Source organism: Phaethon aethereus (assembly GCF_964289735.1).
Source record: "Phaethon aethereus genome assembly, chromosome: 21".
Taxonomy (NCBI): domain Eukaryota; kingdom Metazoa; phylum Chordata; class Aves; order Phaethontiformes; family Phaethontidae; genus Phaethon; species Phaethon aethereus.
Window position 1 is genome coordinate 2,131,346 of NC_138597.1, and position 19,448 is coordinate 2,150,793.

General features: G+C 58.2%; 1 protein-coding gene across 1 annotated transcript in view; it reads left to right on the forward strand.

The window, feature by feature from the left end:
- IGSF21 (immunoglobin superfamily member 21) overlaps positions 1-18,435 on the forward strand; it is a gene marked incomplete at its 3' end in the record, with an annotated part of 39,400 nt that extends 20,965 nt beyond the window's left edge. Inside the window, exons 2-10 of the mRNA XM_082009453.1 lie at positions 391-503; positions 8,882-9,003; positions 13,045-13,163; positions 13,341-13,456; positions 13,736-14,183; positions 17,426-17,511; positions 17,719-17,911; positions 18,012-18,050; positions 18,362-18,435. Of these exons, the coding sequence (XP_081865579.1) occupies positions 391-503; positions 8,882-9,003; positions 13,045-13,163; positions 13,341-13,456; positions 13,736-14,183; positions 17,426-17,511; positions 17,719-17,911; positions 18,012-18,050; positions 18,362-18,435 (1,310 nt within the window). The remainder of the gene's footprint in view (positions 1-390; positions 504-8,881; positions 9,004-13,044; positions 13,164-13,340; positions 13,457-13,735; positions 14,184-17,425; positions 17,512-17,718; positions 17,912-18,011; positions 18,051-18,361) is intronic.
- Positions 18,436-19,448: the final 1,013 nt, after the last annotated feature.

Below are 19,448 nucleotides of genomic sequence, written 5' to 3' on the forward strand. Positions count from 1 at the left end.
TGAGCCTTAAACCTGCGCCCAGGGTTTAGTCGGGCAAACGTGGGCAGTTTTTGCAAAGCCGGAGAGGGGAGCAGCGAAACGGTCGGTCCTCGCATTTTTGTGCCGTAAATAAGTAAATAAATGGTAAATAAGGTCCGGAAGGATTTTCCCCAGCCGGTACCTTTTGTTTTGGTGCGTTGGGAGCGGCCAAAATCCATCGCTGCAAGGATTGCCCGCGGGTTACCCGTACGTGGGATGCAGCCGGCGTTTGCTCCCTATGGCAGAGCTATTAATACCATAAAACCATCTGAGAACGGTATTTTCACCCCCTGCCCCATCCTTCCCCAGCAGCTCTTTTTCTCCTTTTTTTTAAACTTTTTTTTTTTCTCTCCTTTTCTTTTTTAATTCCAGCCTACCTGACGGTCAGCATCGAGCCACTGCCGCCCGTGGTGGTGGGAGACGCCGTCACCCTGAAATGTAACTTCAAGACGGATGGGAAGATGCGGGAAATCGTCTGGTACCGGGTAAGCGATGCCGTTGCCTCTTCCCTGCCGTTGGGGATGGGGACGCGAAGCCACCCGCCCGCTTTGCTCCTGTACAACGGAAAACCCGGGCGGGCTTGGGGGGAGAGGTGTAAAAGGGGCTTTTGGAGGGCTCCGGGGGGCTTCCTCCAGGCGTTCCATTCTGGTTTCGGGGGGTCGGCGGGCTCCGTTCGGTGCTGGGGGGTTTGCAGCGAAGGGCTGGCGCCGGATGGGGTTTGGGAGCCGGGAGCCGGGGTCGGCACCGCTGTGCAAAGAGGATTTTCACGTTGGGTGTGGAATTAGGGAAACGAGGGCGATTTTCGTGCCACGGGGGACGCTGTGCAGAATTGAAGGTGTTTGGGCAACGGTGCTGGGCTCTTCCCAGGAGAGCTCAGCATGGAGCTTCCCCCAAAAGCTTTTCCCCTTCTCAGCCCTGTCCCCACAATTCCCAGGGATGCGGGATGCTGCTCTGGAGCAAAGCAGCTGTTTTTTTGGGGGGAAGGAGGGTTTGGAGGCTGCAGCTTTCTCCCCGCCGCCAGCGTCGCTGCCGTCTGCACCGAGCCTGGATCCAGCCTCCGGTATAACAGTCCGGAGCAGTATTCTTGGCTTTCTCCAGGGAATTTCAGGATAAGCTGCCAAACACAACTAAAACCCACACAGTGGTATGATCAGAGAAAACGTAGAAGTTTTCCAGGGTGGGGAAAAAAAACCCGGCTCTTTCCTCATCCATTTACTCACGGAGGAGGCAAAGAAAGAGCTGACGGAGCCGGAGGCTTGGGGTGAAGCGGCCGCCCTTTGCTGTGAGATATTTTTTCTTGGTTTTACTGTCTTTTTCCGGAGCGTGGTGTGTGCACGGGAGTATTTCTATGGGGTGCTGGCTGTTTGCTATAAATAGGTGTATTTAGGTGTGTAGGGGCTGCAAGCAGAGAAATATCAAAATAGAAACCGAAACCCGTCCCAAATTGCAGCTCGCAATTGGCTTCGTCTCCCCGTTGTTTCGGGGAGGAGGCGTTTTGCACGGTGTTCCTTCCACCGGTGCTGCCATCTCCACGGGGTTTTTCCTTCCCTTTTCCACTCGGTAATATTGGATTAACCCACTTTTCCGCAAGCTGGGGCTGGATTTGCATAATCCCCCCTGCGCGGAGGGCTGCTGGAGCCCTCAGCGAGGGAATGGCACACCGGGCGGCCGAGCAAATTATGCCCCAAGAAACCACGGAGAGAGTGGGAGGGGAAAAAAATAACCCAGCTTTTATTTTTATCGCGGCAAAATCCCCCTTTCTTCCAGGTTTTTTACCCCTGCTGCTTCCCTTTTTCTCCTTTCCCAGGGAGCTTCCCGCATTCGGAAAGTTGTTTTTTTTGTAGAGCATCTCAGGATTTCCTAAATTCCCCCCTGATTTTAAGGGTTTTTCCATGTTTTTTCCCCCCATATCGTCTGGCTCACAGACTTTTGCAGCTGCCCCGTGCAGGAGGTGACGGGTGGTCTCGGGCGAGCGGGGGTGGAGGTGCCGGGGCTCTGGAGTTATATTTACACCGTTCATAAATCATCCTGACAGCGTCTCTGTGCGCGGCACCGGAGCAGTGGAGCGGGGTGGTTGTCGGGACTCGCCGGGGCTCCAGTTTCCCGTGGTTTATTCTGGAGGGAGCCGAGCGAACTCGTTGAGCTTAAGGCTGCGGAGCTGCTCCAGGGATGCAACGTCGAGGTGTCGAGAGGGGGGGAAGGCAAAAGAAGGGGAGTGCGGCAGCAAACGCAGCAGCAGTTTGGTGTAGGGCGTGGGGTGGGTGCGTAACCCATAGGGTGGGTGCGTAACCCTTCAGGACCGTGCATGACCCATCGGGGTGCGTGCATGACCCATCGGGGTGCATCCATGACCCATCGGGGTGCATCCATAACCCACAGGGTGGATGCATAACCCTTCAGGACCGTGCATAACCCATTGGGGTGCATCCATAACCCATTGGGGTGCATCCATAACCCATCGGGGTACATCCATAACCCAACAGGGTGCATCCATAACCCACAGGGTGGATGCATAACCCATAGGGTGGGTGCGTAACCCTTCAGGACGGTGCATAACCCATTGGGGTGCATCCATAACCCATTGGGGTGCATCCATAACCCATTGGGGTGCATCCATAACCCAACAGGGTGCATGCATGACTCTTTGGGAGCATGCATAACCCGTCAGGGTGGGTGCATAACCCATCAAGGTGCAGGGTGGGCGCATAACCCACGGCGTGCATGCGTAACCCACGGCGTGCATGCGTAAGCCACGGGTGCGTGCGTAACTCATTGGGAGCGTGCATAACCCATCGAGGTGTGCGCATAACCAGTTGAGAGTGCGCACAACCTCTCAAGGTGGGTGTGTGACCCATGGGGTGGGCGCGCGCCCCATCGAGGGGCGTGCATAACCCATCGGTGCGCGTGCATAACTCGTCGGGTGGGTGCATAACCCATCGGGTGGGTGCGTAACCCGTTGGGGTGCGTGCACGTCGAGGCCGAAGGCTGTGAGGCGTTAAAGGGGCTTCTCACCATGGGGAAGGCAGGTAAAACCCTACCAAGAAGCGCCGCGGTGCAAACCGGCACCCCCGGACCCCCTCTCCGGCGTTTCCCCTGGGACCCCCGTGGCCGCGGGACAGCGAGCCGGGAGGCAGCAAGGAACAACGTTTTTCTCAGGCCAGAAAACTCCTCGGCACGAGGCACCGCTCTGGGGCACTTGAAACGGAGACGGCTCGAGGAGATCGGGGGTGAGCAAAGGGGCTTTTTCAAGGTGTAAACAGGAACGGGCACAGTCTGCAGGGGTGTTAATTAATATCCAACCGCCCCCCTCTGCGGGAAATTCATCTCCAGAAGGTGTGACTTGCCTGAGAACAGGTACAAACACGGGTCTGAACCCCTTGCACGTTAGGCGGGTGCCCAAAAATCCTTGGAGGAGATGAGGGTGGTGGCATCCTTGCAAACGAGCTTGGAATGAGTCCGGGAAGACGCGGAGCTGTCGAGCTGTTAGCTGGCTCCTGTCGCAGGCGTCTCGGGGGTCGCGCTCCAGACCCGATGTGTACGGTCACTGCCACGCCGCAGCGAGGGACGGGGAGGGAGAAAATTACTTTTTGCAGCAGTGCAGAGCTCTGGAGAAAAAAAAAAAAAAGTAAAATACAGCAGCGGGAGAGGAAGGGCAAAGGCTCCGAGTCTCGGCGCCGGCTCTGCGCAGACATCTGGCAGCGGCGACGGGCGCAGGCAGCCTGCGCACGCAGCCGGGGGCCGGGGCGCGACGGCGGTACCCGCAAAACGGTGTTTGGCAGGTTTTTGGTGGCAGGCGAGGGCCCGGCACGATTCCACGGCGGAGAGCAGCGCGCCCACGCTCGCCGTACAGCGGCCGGCGCTGGGCACGGGCGGGAGCCCTCGGGTGTGGGGGCAGGCGCTCTGCCGTCTTTAATTAGTGTCCTGCTCAGCCTAATTAGCAAGAAGGAGAATAACTCAGAGCCGGGGCTGGCGTCGCTGTCTGCAGCGCCCTTGCACGGCGTTACCTTCCATAGCACCCGTGACGCGTGGGCGCTGCTCCCCGTAGCTCCTGTGACGCGTGGGCGCTGCTCCCCGTAGCACCCGCGACGCGTGGGCGCTGCTCCCCGTAGCACCCGTGGCGTGTGGGCGCTGCTCCCCGTAGCACCCGCGACGCGTGGGCGCTGCTCCCCGTAGCACCCGCGACGCGTGGGCGCTGCTCCCCGTAGCACCCGTGACGTGTGGGCGCTGCTCTCGGTAGCACCCGCGACGCGTGGGCGCTGCTCCCCGTAGCACCCGCGACGCGTGGGCGCTGCTCCCCGTAGCACCCGTGACGTGTGGGCGCTGCTCTCGGTAGCACCCGTGACGCGTGGGCGCTGCTCCCCGTAGCACCCGTGACGCGTGGGCACTGCTCCCCGTAGCTCCCGTGACACGTGGGTACTGCTCTCGGTAGCTCCCGTGACGCGTGGGCGCTGCTCCCCGTAGCTCCCGTGACGCGTGGGCGCTGCTCCCCGTAGCACCCGTGACACGTGGGCGCTGCTCCCCGTAGCACCTGTGGCGCGTGGGCACTGCTCCCCGTAGCTCCCGTGGCGTGTGGGCGCTGCTCCCCATAGCTCCCGTGGTGCGTGGGTGCTGCTCCCTGTAGCTCCCGTGGTGCGTGGGCACTGCTCTCAGTAGCTCCCATGGCACGTGGGCGCTGCTCCCCGTAGCTCCTGTGACGCGTGGGCGCTGCTCCCCGTAGCACCCGTGACGTGTGGGCGCTGCTCCCCGTAGCACCCGTGACGCGTGGGCGCTGCTCCCCGTAGCACCCGTGACATGTGGGCGCTGCTCCCCGTAGCACCCGTGACATGTGGGCGCTGCTCCCCGTAGCACCTGTGGCGCGTGGGCACTGCTCCCCGTAGCTCCCGTGGCGTGTGGGCGCTGCTCCCCATAGCTCCCGTGGTGCGTGGGTGCTGCTCCCTGTAGCTCCCGTGGTGCGTGGGCACTGCTCTCAGTAGCTCCCATGGCACGTGGGCGCTGCTCCCCATAGCTCCTGTGACGCGTGGGCGCTGCTCCCCGTAGCACCCGTGACGTGTGGGCGCTGCTCCCCGTAGCACCCGTGACGCATGGGCGCTGCTCCCCGTAGCACCCGTGACGCGTGGGCGCTGCTCCCCGTAGCACCCGTGACATGTGGGCGCTGCTCCCCGTAGCACCCGTGACGCATGGGCGCTGCTCCCTGTAGCTCCCGTGGCGTGTGGGCGCTGCTCCCTGTAGCACCCGTGGCGTGTGGGCGCTGCTCCCCGTAGCACCCGTGGCGCGTGGGCACTGCTCCCCGTAGCACCCGTGGCGCGTGGGCACTGCTCCCCGTAGCACCCATGGCGCGTGGGCACTGCTCCCCGTAGCACCCGTGGCGCGTGGGCACTGCTTGTCGCACCCACGCACGAGCGCTTCTTTCCCCAGCACCCGTCAACGTGGCCTTTGCTGGCGAGGGCACGTCCGGCGTGTCCCCGCGGGACCGCCGGTGCCGTCCGCCAGCCGTGCTCCCCACCCCTCACACGGCAGCTCGTTTTTAAGCTCCCGCCGCGGCGCACGGCGATTGCAAAGCCTTTCGCTCCCCCCCGGGGCTCATCGGGCCGGTCCCTGCCCGGCCAAGGCCCCGCGGCTCCAAAACCCGCGGCCGCGGCGAGGGGGGGCCGACGCGTTACACCGGTCGCCTGATCGATGGTGACAAAGCACGGTCCCCGCCGGGGCTGCCGCCGCCACGGCCCGTTAGGAGAAACGAGGCGTTACGGCCCCGGCCGGCGGCTCCGGCGGCGGCTCCGCGCGGGGAATGTTGCTGGTGACGGTGATAAAGCCACCGCCGGCTCCGGGGGAAGCGGGGGACGGGGCGGAGGAGCCAAGCGAAGGGCACCCGACCCGCTGAAGCTGCTACAGACCCTTCCTGCGCCGTACGGTGCCGCTGGCAAAGCCCAGCGCCTCGGCGCGTTTGGGGATGCTGGTTTGGGGGTGCTCGGGGGGAGCGGGGCTGGCGGCACCGGCACGCTGCTGCTTCCCTCTCGCTCCTGGAAAAGCATCTCCCAGAAATCTGCAGCCCTCTCCCGAGGTTCAAGCCGACCCGATTCACGGCGGGTTGTGCCTCCGGTTTATAAACCTGCTCCCCTTTAGTTTAAAAAACTTAAAACTCGATTAACAATCTCGAGTTTTAGAGCCGCAGAGAAATTCTCTGAAAGCTGAGCAAAGCCGCTGATGGAGAGATCTTGGGCCGGTGCCTGCGAGACGGCCGACTCGGGCCATTCATCTCGGCGCCGGCGGGGCCGTCTCCGCGCCTCGGCGGTGATAATTTAAATGTCAGTACGGGGAATTCTTTTAATTCCTCACGCTCAGGCGGGGAGAGAAGGTCACCGGCGTCGGCGCAGTTTATTGAGCTCTCTATTACCGCTGGGCGAGGGCGTCGCTCCGGCTCCGGGGAGGCAGCGGGGAGCCCGGGCTGCGCTTCCCAAAATTGCGTGACCCTCTCGCGGCGTCGCTTTGATCGGCCATGCGGTTCGGCGATGCGGGAGAGGGGGTACCGGCACGGGTGCCGCCCTTCGGGAGACGGAGGTGGGTCGTGGTGCTCATTCTGGGATCGAACCGTCCGGGTTTGGGCAAATAAATCGACGACTCTGTATTTTTGGAAGCCGCGTTTGATGCCGGAGATGTTTTGCGTGGCTCTGAGCCAGGTAGGAGCGAGTGGTCCGGCGAGCTCGGGCCAGGAGCAGGGATTTCGGCCAGGAGCAGGGATTTCAGCCAGCTGAGCTAAACGCAGCCGCTGGAGCGAGCTGGGGAGGGAGGCGGGGAAAAAACCTAAAAAAGGGCTTTTCTGGCGTGGCGCGTTTCTGCCGGTGGCTGCGACGTGGGACGGGGCAGACCCCGGCGCCTCCCCCAAGCGCGCCCAGCGTTGCCGTCGCCCCTTCCAGCCTCGCCGGGACGTTTTGCCTCTTGCCCAGGACGGGGATGGTTGGAGTCCGGACCAGAGCCCCGGGGTGCTACGGGTACCTCCTGTCCTTTTCCAACCCGCTTTGTCCTCCAAAATGTGCCCCTTCCACCCCCTTGGTCCCCCGTCCATCGCTCCCGGATGCTCATCTGACCCGCCCAGGGGCTCCGGCAATATCGACGGTGCCGGCGTATTTCGGGGACGGCAAACTGCCGGGCCGGCGGCGAGGGGAGAGCGCCGGGGGGAGAGGCGGGGGGGGCCGCCTCTGCGGCGGCGGGAGGGAGCAGGAGGTTAACGTCTCCGGCAATTGCCGGGTTTTTATCAGGAATAAGATTTTTACTGGGGTTTATAAATAATGCAGCAAGCAGCCTCGGGCTGCCGGAGCTCAGCTCCGGTGCCTTAAACGTGCCTTTTCCTCTGCCCCTGCCCCTTCCCTCCTTGGTGCGGGTAATTTGGGGCGATCGCCAAGATGTTGCCGAATTATCGCCCTTTTTCTCCCCAGCAGAAGCGTTGGGCTCGGCCACTCCCGCACCCCCGGGGCGTCAATGACAGCTTTATATGTAGCTCCTCTCCAAAAAAAAAATTGACCCCAGGGCACAGAGAAAAGGCTGAAAGTAGGTCTAACCCCTGGAGAGAAAGTGTTTTCTACGCACCTTTTCCTAGGAGCCGCCTGGAATCCCGCCCTGGAATTCCCCCTGGAATCCCAAAGGGCTGCGGTGCCTTCCCTTGCCGGGCGTCCTCGGGGGGACGCGCGGGGTCCCGGGGGGCGAGCGTGAGGGATGCTTCGAGCTGCGTTTTTCCGCTCCCGTCCTTGGATCCAACGTAACGTTTTCCGGCTTTGCCCACGTCTGTCCAGATGTGCCGGGAAAAGTCCCGGTCTGCGGGCATCGCCGCCGCCGCCGCTTCCCCGTCGCCTTGCCCTGAGCATCCTTCCTGGCAGCGGCCGCTCTGCTGCGTCCCCAGAATAATCCCCGGAAAACCCTCCGAGGGGATACAGGAAGAGCTTCTAGACCCGGGAGCAGCTCCGCGCTTTCTCCCCAAACCCGCCCCGGGGTGCAGATAAAAGCGGGGAAAGATCAGACGCATCCTTGGAAGCTTCCCCTCATTCCCAAGGATTTACATCTCCGATAATTCTTCTTGCAGTTCTTTATCCCGCGGCCGGGCCAACGTGTATTTTCTTTGCGATAAAAAGCCTCGGCGAAGAAATTTGAAGAGGTGGTTTTAGTGACGGCTTTTTTGTTGGGTTGGTTTTTTTTTTTCCTTTTTGTGATAAAAAAAGGGGGAAAAAAGAAAATTTGGAGCGAAAGTTGAGTTTCGCCCAAGTGGTGAGAGAAGAGTCGGATGGGGGAGTGGGGTCTTCTCCTGAGAGATGCTGGTTTTGGGGGGTTAATCCCCCAAATCCTCTTCTCCTGTGCCTGGCCTTTTAAAAAAAAAGCCTATTCTAACCCTCTGATGGACTGATCTGAGCTGTTCTAGCCCCAAAATGCCCATCTCCCAGCTGCATTGCTTTCCTCTGCCTTTTCCTCCTTCCTTTTGTGCTAAACCTTGCTCCTCGCAAGACGGGGAGGTAAATCTGAAGGCACTGGGGGCCCCGGGGAAGAAATTATTCCTCCCTAAAACGAGCCTTTTTCCACTTAAAAATTACACGCCCGGCGAGCGGCTGGAGGTAGGAGTTGGCACCCGGGTTTTGCGTTTTATCTCAGCGGGCTCATAATAAATAAATAATATTTATTGAATCTTAATAAATATCTTTAAAATAAATATCTTGATACAAATACCTCAAAATTTAAAAATTAATCATAACCATCTTCGAAATCAACATATGGAGGATAAAAATATTTTTAAAAAATATTTTAAAATTAAAAAGCGGGCGCAAAGCTACTCATGCGTTGACAAAAATGACCACGGGCTTCTCATATATGGGTTTTTTTTCAGGTCACCGATGGCGGCACCATCAAGCAGAAGATCTTCACCTTCGATGCCATGTTCTCCACCAATTTCTCACACATGGAGAATTATCGGAAGAGGGAGGACCTGGTCTACCAGTCCACCGTGCGGTAAGTCACCCTGATATTGCCTCCTTCGACCTGTCATCTGCTTTTAGTGCCTTTTTTTAGGAATTTTTCCCCCTTTTTGGGGCAGCCTGAGGGTATTACGGCAATACTCGACGCGTCCTCTCTGGCCGTCGCCGGGGATTCGTTGCATTGCAAAGAAATTATCGTCCCTTAACGCGCCGTCACCAAATATCCGAGGTCTGTCCCTATGCCTGTCCCTAGGGAAAAGGTGACATGAGTGGAGATCGCCGGGGGTGCAAATGGGCAGAGAAAAACCAAGGCTTGGGGGAAAAAATGTAAAGTAAAATGAAAATATATATAAAACAGGCGGCGTGGAAGCTTGTCTTTGCTTCCCTTCCAAGTGCGAAATCACTTGCAGGAGTGTCAGCTTTATTACTCATTACACACTCGCTTTATTGTCGGTGTTATAAAAGCAAAACTGGAGCCTGAAAAAAAAAGTCAGGGAGAGACTTAATTCAAGGCAAAAAGGCTGGGGTGATGTATTTATTTTTAACTTGGTTTTTTTGTTCCTTTGTTTCCTTTTTAAATTAGAATTTGCTAATCGGATTTCGAAGCTCGTTAATAAAAATTCTGTGCGGCGGGGAAAATACAGCTGTTTCCTCAAGGTGATGTGATGCTTTGCACCTGCAAATGTCCATGGATGGGTTGGAATGGGCTCAGCATGGCTCGTCCCGTCGGATGAGCATGTGTGCAAGGATGAAATTCTTTCTAATTCTTTGGAATTTGAGGTTTTGGGGTGGTTTTTTTGCTGTTTTTTCTGCTACTCTCAGAGCTGTGTGTTGTTACAAGCAAGAGCAAGTGTGTTAGATGGCTGCATGGGGGTAGATGTGAATATGGAGTGGAGAAAAGCAGGAGAGCAGGGCTGGAGAGGAGATGATCGGGGTTGCTCAGGGGATACTCGGGATGCTCGGGATGCTCAGGAGGGTCAGAAGATGCTCAGGAGATGCTCGGGATGCTCAGGGCTTGCTCAGGGGTTGCTCGGAGGATGCTCAGGGATTGCTCAGGGGATATTCAGGAGGTGCTTGGGATGCTCGGGAGGATGCTCCGGGGTTGCTCAGGGAATGCTCCGGGGTTGCTCAGGGAATGCTCGGGGGTTGCTCAGGGAATGCTCGGGGGATGCTCAGGGAATGCTCAGGGGTTGCTCAGGGGGATGCGCAGATGATGCTCAGGAAGGTCAGGGGATGCTCAGGGGTTGCTCAGAGGACGCTCAGGCAATGATCAGAGGTTGCTCAGGGCATGTTCAGGAGATGCTCAGGGGCTGCTGCACTCCTTGAGTTTTGTTTCCCCACGTAGCACAGGCTCTACTCAGCCGCTCGCTCGGGTGTTGTACAAATTTCAGACACGACTAATTATTGTTTAGAGGACGTTTTGGCGGCTTCACGAAGGGATTACACGTTCCCTAACTCAGCAGCCTTGCTTCCCTGCCAGAAACCCAGCGGTTTTGCTTGGCGCTGGATTCAGCACCGGCAAAGTCGGGGAATTAAACCAGAATAAAACATCCCCCGTGCACGGAGCGAGGCATCCCGACCACGAGTATCCCTTGAGCAAGCACATTGTACCATCCTGGCGAGGCAAAGCAGCTACTTTTTTTGGCTCGAAAACCTCCATTTTTCTCCCTTTCACAGCGTGTTGTAGAACTAATAGAATTTGCAAGCAGAAAATTTCGCCGCCCTAGGACCAGGCACTTAAAAGCCTCGGTAATTGTCGGCGCGGCGCCGGCAAATCGTCCATGGAGCCGGGGATGTTGGTGGTAAAAGTCTTTTCACGTGGTTGTTTTCAGAGGAAAACAGCAATATGCCTGGGGAGAAAGGAGTTATGTCTTGGAGGGCATGAAAAGAGCTTGTTTTCTGAATCGTTGGCTTGATGCTTTTTTTTGGGGGGTGTCCTGCCTTATTTCAGGCTTTGGGGAAGAGGAGAAATATTGGGAAGGGTTCGGTGATGGGTCAGTCGCTTCCTGGCTGTTTCCAGTCTATATTTTTAGCTTTTTTTTTTGGGGGGGGTGCTTTTTTTTTTTTTTTTTAAATCTTTTTAATGGCATGGTCACGTCGGTGCCGTCCCACGGAGCGTCATCCCGCGCGGCGCGGCTCTTATCTGCGCGGCGCAGAGGGCTGCCAGGGCCGCCTCTTTTCATAGACGCTTTGAACGCCGCCCGCTCAGATGTGAAGAGCAAAGCCGGGAGATATCCAACCCTGGGTTTTTTTTTTCCCTCCTCTGATTAAAAACCCACCCTTGTCAAGTAAGGCGCCGCTTTATGAATATCTATATCGGTTTTTCTTTATTTCCAGCAATGCTTAGAGGACGCAAAGGACATGACGGGCAGCGTTTCGGCTTTGCAGGGTTGGGGGTCCCCTCCCTCCGGTCCCTGCCGATCACAGAAGCCTCAGACTGGCCCAATTAGGACCATTTTTACACCCAAATCCGTGCGCAAACCCAAAGGGCTTGTCCCTCGCGGTGAGGGGCAGCCTCTGGGATGGAGAGGGTCCCCAGCTTGGTGGGGGCCGAAACCGCCAGCACCGCTCCCGTGTGCCGCTAACGAAGGGCGGGGGCGATTTCCCGCTCCGTACGTGGGTAATTAGAGGCTGGAACAGATGGCGGAGGCTTAGTTGAAAGCGTCGCAGCCATTAAAATGAGCTGCCAAAGCGACTGTTCGTTTCGACAGGGGCTCGTTTGCGCTGGCAGGAGGCTTGCACGGCGAGGAGGAGGCGCGGGAAGGTGGCCAGGGGCTTTCGGAAAGGATCCGGCAAGGCAGCGCTGTGTTTCCCCCCGGCCGGGGAAGCCCCGCGAGGCGCACGCCTGGGTTTGGCTGGAGAAGGGGAGGATTTTTAAGCTTGAGGCGGTTTGCTGGGTGCTCCAAGCGGGAATTGCCCCATCCATATGGCTGTGGTGGGATGCTGCCAGCCAACAAGGCGGGATGATGGTGCCGGTGAGGCGGGATGATGATGCCGGTGAGGCGGGATGATGGTGCCGGTGAGGCAGGATGGTGATGCCGGTGAGGCGGGATGGTGATGCCGGTGAGGCGGGATGATGATGCCGGTGAGGCGGGATGGTGATGCCGGTGAAGCGGGATGATGGTGCCGGTGAGGCGGGATGATGATGCCGGTGAGGCGGGATGATGGTGCCGGTGAGGCAGGATGGTGATGCCAGTGAGGCGGGATGGTGATGCCGGTGAGGCGGGATGGTGATGCCGGTGAGGCGGGATGATGGTGCCGGTGAGGCGGGATGATGATGTCGGTGAGGCGGGATGATGGTGCCGGTGAGGCGGGATGGTGATGCCGGTGAGGCGGGATGATGATGCCGGTGAGGCGGGATGATGGCGCCGGTGAGGCGGGATGGTGATGCCGGTGAGGCGGGATGATGATGCCGGTGAGGCGGGATGATGGCGCCGGTGAGGCGGGATGATGATGCCGGTGAGGCGGGATGATGGCGCCGGTGAGGCGGGATGATGGTGCCGGTGAGGCGGGATGATGCTGTTGACGGGCAAAGTGGCGATACCAGCGCGAGCATTTCCACCCCCGGCAGCACCGAGCCTTTTGCACGTCTCTTCCTCTCCTGTCTTCTATATATGTATATAAAGAATCTAGATAATATATTGATTGAAGTGTGCTCTGGCTTTGCTTGAGTTTGGGCTTTTGATGTTTTCTATCCATCCACCACACTTGCATCACCCAGTAACGCGCGGCGTGAAGCCTTTAACTTCGGCGTTTCGCAGGCATTTCATACCCACGCTTCGCGGGTTCTTGCTCTCGGCGGTGCCTTTACCTCCCGTACGCTTCTCCTTTCGATAATGCAATTACTTACCCTCCCGAGGAGCTGTCAGTGCCGGTAAACTCCGGCTGCTAAACCGCATTACGCAGCTCTCTCCTGCAGCCTTAGCAGTTTTTAATAGTTTATTGATCCCCATCACCGGCGAAAAGCAACGCCATCCGACGCCTTGACATCCAGATGCTGACCGCTGCATCCCCCGGGAAAACGGGGTCGGGATGGAGCGGGGAGCAAGTGGTGAGCCCTGTCTCTCTCCCCCAGCCTCCCCGAGGTTCGCATTTCGGACAACGGTCCCTACGAGTGTCACGTGGGGATTTACGACCGAGCCACGCGGGAGAAAGTGGTCCTGGCCTCCGGGAACGTATTCCTCAATGTGATGGGTGAGTGCAGCCCCTCGGCGGGTGGCACCGGAGGGGAGAGGGCTGCGGGGTCTTAGGGTGGGGGGGCAGCAGGGATTGGGCTCATTTGCCCATCCCCGGGGTGGGGATGAAGATGGGGATGGAGATGGGTGGGTGTCGAGGACGCCGTGCTAACGCCCCGGCTCTACTCCCCGGCAGCTCCTCCGACATCCATCTCGGTGCTCGCCGCCGACACGCCGGCACCCTTCAGCCGCTACCAGGCACAGAACTTCACCCTGGTGTGCGTGGTCTCCGGCGGCAAGCCCGCCCCACTGGTGAGCCCCCGCGGTCTTTAATCTTTCAGATATATATATGTATATGTGAAGGAAGCATGAAAATAAATACATGTTAAAAATACATAATATATCTGTGCTGCTTTTGGAGGTAAAATAAGGCAAATCGCTGCCTGCTACCCAAATCTTGCCCCGCAGCACCTTCCCATGGGGTCCTGGGGAAGGAGCCCTGCGCAAAGCTACCCAAGGGGGTGGGATGGGGGGCTGTCCGGCGCGGTGGCTGTCCCCACCGGGCTCACCGTCCCTTTTGTCCCCACGCAGGTGTACTTCAAGCGGGATGGAGAGCCTATCGAGGCCACCCCGCTGCCGGAGCCGCCAGCCGGCGCCGGGAGCTGGGCACCCCGTAACCTCCTTCACCGCGACCTGGACGATACCAAGGTGCCAAAATCGCTGGCGGCTGAAGGGGAGGTGGGAGGCAGGCGACCCCCGGCCACGGCAGACCCCCCGCGGGGGCTGGCGGCCGAGCGGGGTCCTGTCACCGAAACCATCCCCGAAACGGTGGTGAGCCGGGAATTCCCTCGATGGGTACACGTGGCGGAGCCCATCTACTATTTCCGCCACACGCATGCGCCCGTCAGCGACGGGACGGTGGAGGCGCGGGCCACCCTCACCTGGACCCTGAACCCCCAAATTGACAACGAGGCGCTCTTCAGCTGCGAGGTGAAGCACCCGGCACTCTCCATGCCCATGCAGTCCGAGGTGACGCTCGGTAAGCGCTGCAGCGGGGTTTGGGACGTTTCTTGGCTTTTTTTGCACTTTTTGTCTTTTTATTTTGCCAATTTTTTATTTTGCCAATTTTTTTTGCAATTTTTTGAACTTTTTTTTTGCCCTTTTTTTTTTTTTCTGCCCCTCCCCCCCCCCCCAACTTTTTGCACTTTTGCTTTTCTTTGGGGGTTTTCAGGCAGCTGCCGAGTGGCCAAAGCAGGGTGCCACATAGGGCTGCATGATGATAGGATGCGGTGATGCCGGGGCTCCATAAAAGTAGAGGTGAGGGCAGCAGGTTTCGGGGGGTTCCAAAACGGGTGGAGGCTATGTGGGGCAGGAGGGGTGCAGGGAGCAGGAGGGCAAGGACAGTTTTGGGGGGGGGGCGAGCTGGGGCTAGGTGCTAGAAGTAGGGGAGCTTGTGGGGGTTGTCCTGGGTTCCATGGGGTGCAGAGCTCCTTGTGCATGAGGGAGGGAAGGGAAGGGGCTGTGGGGCTGCTGCCCCCCAAGTTCTCATAGCCTCAGGGTGCCCCGTAAAGGGGAGCAAGCCCTGGCCCTTCAGAGGGGGATGCTGAGGGCCCCCCAGCCCTCGGGAATGCCAGAGGGTGGGGTTTGCTGGGTTGGTACAGGGCTGGGGTTGGGAGGGGGCTGTTGAGTCAGACGAAGGGAGTTTGGGGTGATGTGTGGGGCTGGTAAGGGGGTAACTGAGGTTACTGGGGTATCAGAGCAAGGCAGCGGCGGGGGGTAGTGTGGGCACAGCCCTAGATTTTGGGGGGGGGGGCTGTGCTGAGAGAAACCTCCTCGGTGCAAAGGGGCTGGATGTTTGCATGTAGGGGGGAGGCATAGGACCGGGGCAGGGGGGACAATGAGGGGCTGGTTTGTGGGGGAGCCAGCGCTGTGCTGGGTGTAGGGATGGGTAGGGAGGGGGGTGTTAAAGCTGAGAGTGGGGACCCTGTTGGGGGACCTGGTGTTTGGTGGATCTTTGCCTCAGTTGCCTGTAGAGCGGGTGAGGAAGTTGGTAGCCCCTTCATGTTACCTCCTATGGGATGTAATTTTGGGAGGGGATAGGATTGAAGGAGGTCCTCTGGACTGGGATCAGTTTGGGGTGGGGGGACACACCTTCATCCCATAGTGACATCATCTCCATCCATCTATATCCAGTCCCAGGAGATTTGAGGACGTGCTATGACCCTTGTTGGCCATCACCACCCAATCAGTGGGGATTGCTGGCAAGGGGGGAGCCTGGGGGGCTGATGAGTCCCCAGCTGTGGTACAGGGGTGGAGTTGAGGCCAGGGTCACCCTGTTGGCTCGCCAAGTGACCATGGGAGCTGGTAAATGGAGTAGTTAGTGGGGCCTCTCACTTCTGCCCCACCATGGCTGGTCGACTAGCCCCCAGGTAAGGCTGGGGCTCCCCTCCCTTCTGGTTCCCCCTCAGAAGAGGCTGAGCTCTCACAAGTGTTGCCCAGGTTCGGAACACCCTCCTGGGTAGGCTGCTCCAGCCTTCCTCCCCTTAAGCTGGATGAAGACTGGGCTCTGCTCCTGGTCAAGTAAGACACTTGGCTCGCTGCATCAGCAATGATGCACCATCCCCTGGAAAGCTTCACTTCCTTGGCTTTCCACCAGTCTTTGGCTCAGGCTTCAGTGGGCAGAAGCCTCTCAGTGCTGGTGCTCCATGTCTTTTCCTTCAGCTCATGAACCACCTCAATTAGTGGGAGGCTGGTGGCAATGAGGAGGTCAACAGGAGGTTGGCAGTCAGTTAATAAGGAGGGCAGCAGCTCGCTCTCTTATTAATAGGTGGCCCTCCATTACCTGTTCCTCTCCACTGAGCATTAAAGCCCTCTCCCAGCATACAACTGGCCAAAAAATAACCTAAGCAGCCCTGCGTTTTCACACCTTCTGCAGCGTAGGTGTCCATTCTGTGGGGCTCCCCATGGGGCCAAGACTTTGATGGGTTGCTGTTTCATCCCCAGTAGCTCCGATACCTGTAACGGCAAAGCTCACCCCACATCGCCAGCCCAAATCTACAGCCCTCCTCATCCCCTAAGATGCCTCCAGCTTATGCACCTCACCACCACCATCCACACCCAGGTTTTTGGCACCATCACAGCAGATCCCCCATTAACCCCCTCCCTACATATAAATCATATATATACTCTCAATAAAAGTGGCATTGAAAACCAAGACAAACCACTTGCTTTGGTACAGAAAGCTGTTTTTCGGTACAGACATGGTGTAATCACCTGCAGCCCATCACTCCTGCTCCAACACTGGAGGGACGGAGCTTTCATGGATATTGCAGTCCAGGTGCACCACCGTGGTCTCTGGCATGTGTCTGTGCAGAGCAGCCTGGGGCACAGATACCCTTTCCAAGGACCAGTGTCCACCACCACAGACCAATGTGCTTTTTGGTGGCTGTTCGTCACTTTGTGTCGTGCCGGAGTGACGTCCAGGCTCAGCCTGTCCTATCCATGGTAGCTCTTGAATATACAACGGATGAGACACCCACTTTTGGCAAAGCACAACCTCCCTCCTGCCCATTTTCCCTGTCAAGCCTGCAAAAGTCTTCTTGCACGCAAAGCCCAGGCAGCTGCTGGGGCTGTCCTAGCCCACCCATGGCCCAGGAGGACATCCACACAACCCCGACCCAGCTGGGAACAAAGAGCAGACCCAGCATGGTGTCACCTCACCATGGCTGACTGCATCACTACTTCTCCCCCGCAACACACCAGGCAAGGGCACCCCAAGTCTGGCGTGGGAAAAGGGGTCCCCTCCTCTTTACAGGGCTGTCCTTGGCATTTTGTGCCAGCAAGGCTTTGGGGCTGCTGTCTCCCATGCTTTTGCATGACTCACCAAGGCCACTATGTCCTGGGGGTGCTTTTCTGAGGTGCCCATCTCCATGGCATCAAACCAACCTGACCGCTCTTGACCCCTGTTTCTGAGCAGAGCGGGGCTTGATTAGGAAATATGTCCTTCACCATCAATGCATCCCATTACAGTCTATCAACCTCACAGTCTTCCCGTTCATCCGCCTGCAGGGTCCTTGCCTACCTGTCTACCAATCATTTGGACGTCCGTCAGCCTGTCCATCAATCACCCAGCCATCAGCCCACTCCGCCAGCTGGCACACGTTGTGCCACCCCCTCACCACAATCATTTATCAAACCATTATTAACCCCAGCCAAGGGCACCCACCGGCACTGGGAACCCCTCGCTCAGCTGATGTCCCTTCTTGTCCCCTTCCCTTGCAGTTGCTCCGAAGGGCCCAAAGATCACAATGACCCCGACGAGAGCCCGCGTTGGAGACACTGTGCGGATTTTGGTGCAGGGTTTCCAGGTCAGCATCCCCAACGCCATGGGGCAATGCCATGCCAACGGACAGCCTTGTGTCCGTGCCGGCACTTTATGTGGTTGGGTCGGTGGCCTTCAGCTGCATCATGGTCCCCAGATTGGTGCACCCCTGGGCATTTCGGCTGTACCCCGTCCTTGCTCCAGGGTTTGCTCACCCCCTGCACCCATCTCACAGCTCCCTATCTCCCCACAGAATGAAGTCTTCCCTGAGCCCCTCTTCACCTGGACACGGGTGGGGAGCCGGCTCCTTGACGGCAGCACCGAGCACGACGGCAAGGAGCTGGTGCTGGAGCGGGTGCCGGCTGAGCTCAACGGTTCCATGTACCGCTGCACCGCCCAGAACCCCCTGGGCTCCACTGACACCCACACCCGGCTCATCGTTTTTGGTATGGCAGCACCGTGGCGGTCACCCCTCCCTCCATAAAGCCTCACTCCTCTCCTCCCCCCACTAATAAAACTCTCTCTCTGCTATTTCTTTCCCATTAGAAAACCCAAATATTCCCAGAGGAACAGAGGACTCCAACGGTGAGTGGTGGTGGCACCAGTATTTTGACCTGAAACCCCCCAGGGAGGGAAGGACCATGCAGAGAGGATCTCTCCTTGCATCGCCCCAAGGCCTTGCCCTTGGCAGCGGGAATGTCCTTGCACCAAAAAGGGGCCCCATGGGTGCTCCCTACAGCATCCCTGACCTGCTGCCCACTCCCCACAAGCTCCATAACAAGTTTAGGAGGGAGATCCCCCGCCACCCAAAAATGGTGGTGACCCATCCTTGCTTTGAACCCAGGCAGTGAGACACAGCTCCCTAAACTCCCCATCCCTTTTCTCCTCCTGCCTAGGTTCACTTACCAGCCACTGCGGCTTCAGACTAGTTTTGGCACTCACCCTAACAGTGATCCTGGAGCTAACGTGAAGCTTTGCCTGCCTCTTCCTCCTCCTCTTCCTCCGTACGGCTCCATCTGGCATTTACACCTCCATCAATCGGTTCTCTCGCGCTCTCTTTTTTTCTTTTCTATACTATTTACAGTCTCGGTCTCTTTCTGTCTGTGTCTTGGCTTCCTCAGACAATTTAATTAAAAGGAAAAAGAAAAATCTCCCCCAGTAGAAGGCTGTGCTTAATGTTTTGCCTTGAGCTGGGGTACACAGAACCATTTTGGGGTACCCAGAGGCTTTGCAAGGTCTTGGGGGGCTGTCTATTACACAAGGGCCAGATTTCCCCTGGAAAAATCCATTTAGACCATGTCCACTGCACTGAGCTGCTCCAGGTCTCGGCTCTCCTGGGTAGGGACCGCACGTGTCCTCAGCATGAGAGATGCTGGGGATGAGTCCTACACACTGATGGTGGCACTGGGAGCCCGAAAGCTGCGGATCACTGGCCTTATACCCCAGGACCTTGGTTGGGGCAAATCGGCTTTGCTGGGAGATGGGAGCCATGCACAGCACTTGTCCCGGGCTGGACAGTCGATCTCTAGTTAACAGGCAGCTCCCAGCCCAAAATGTCAGCGCTTACCCATGAGCGGGCAGCACGCGTCCCGTCGGGCAGCGCTGGCACGGTGGCATCAGCGGAGTTTAAAGCGCTGTGCCCACATTTGGTCCGCGCCACCCTCCCCATCCCTCTTGGCTAAGTGCCACCGTGGACGGATAACGGTGCAGCATGGCCAGATCCTGGCCATTCCCACAGCATCTCGTGCCGCCAGGCTCATCCCTGTACGACGTTAATCCTGCTGCAGAACAGCTCTTTGCAAAAAACAGGTGGTTTTGCCCCAATCCTGCTCAGTGCTGGGAGATGCCAGTGGTTTGCCCGGCTTGCTTTCCCTCCCCATGGTGCCCGGAGAGCATCCAGCTGCAGGCCAGGATCCCTGGGGAGCAGATGATGGGGGGAGAGGAGCCCGAGGATGGGGCACTCCCCTGCCTTTTCCTCCAGGA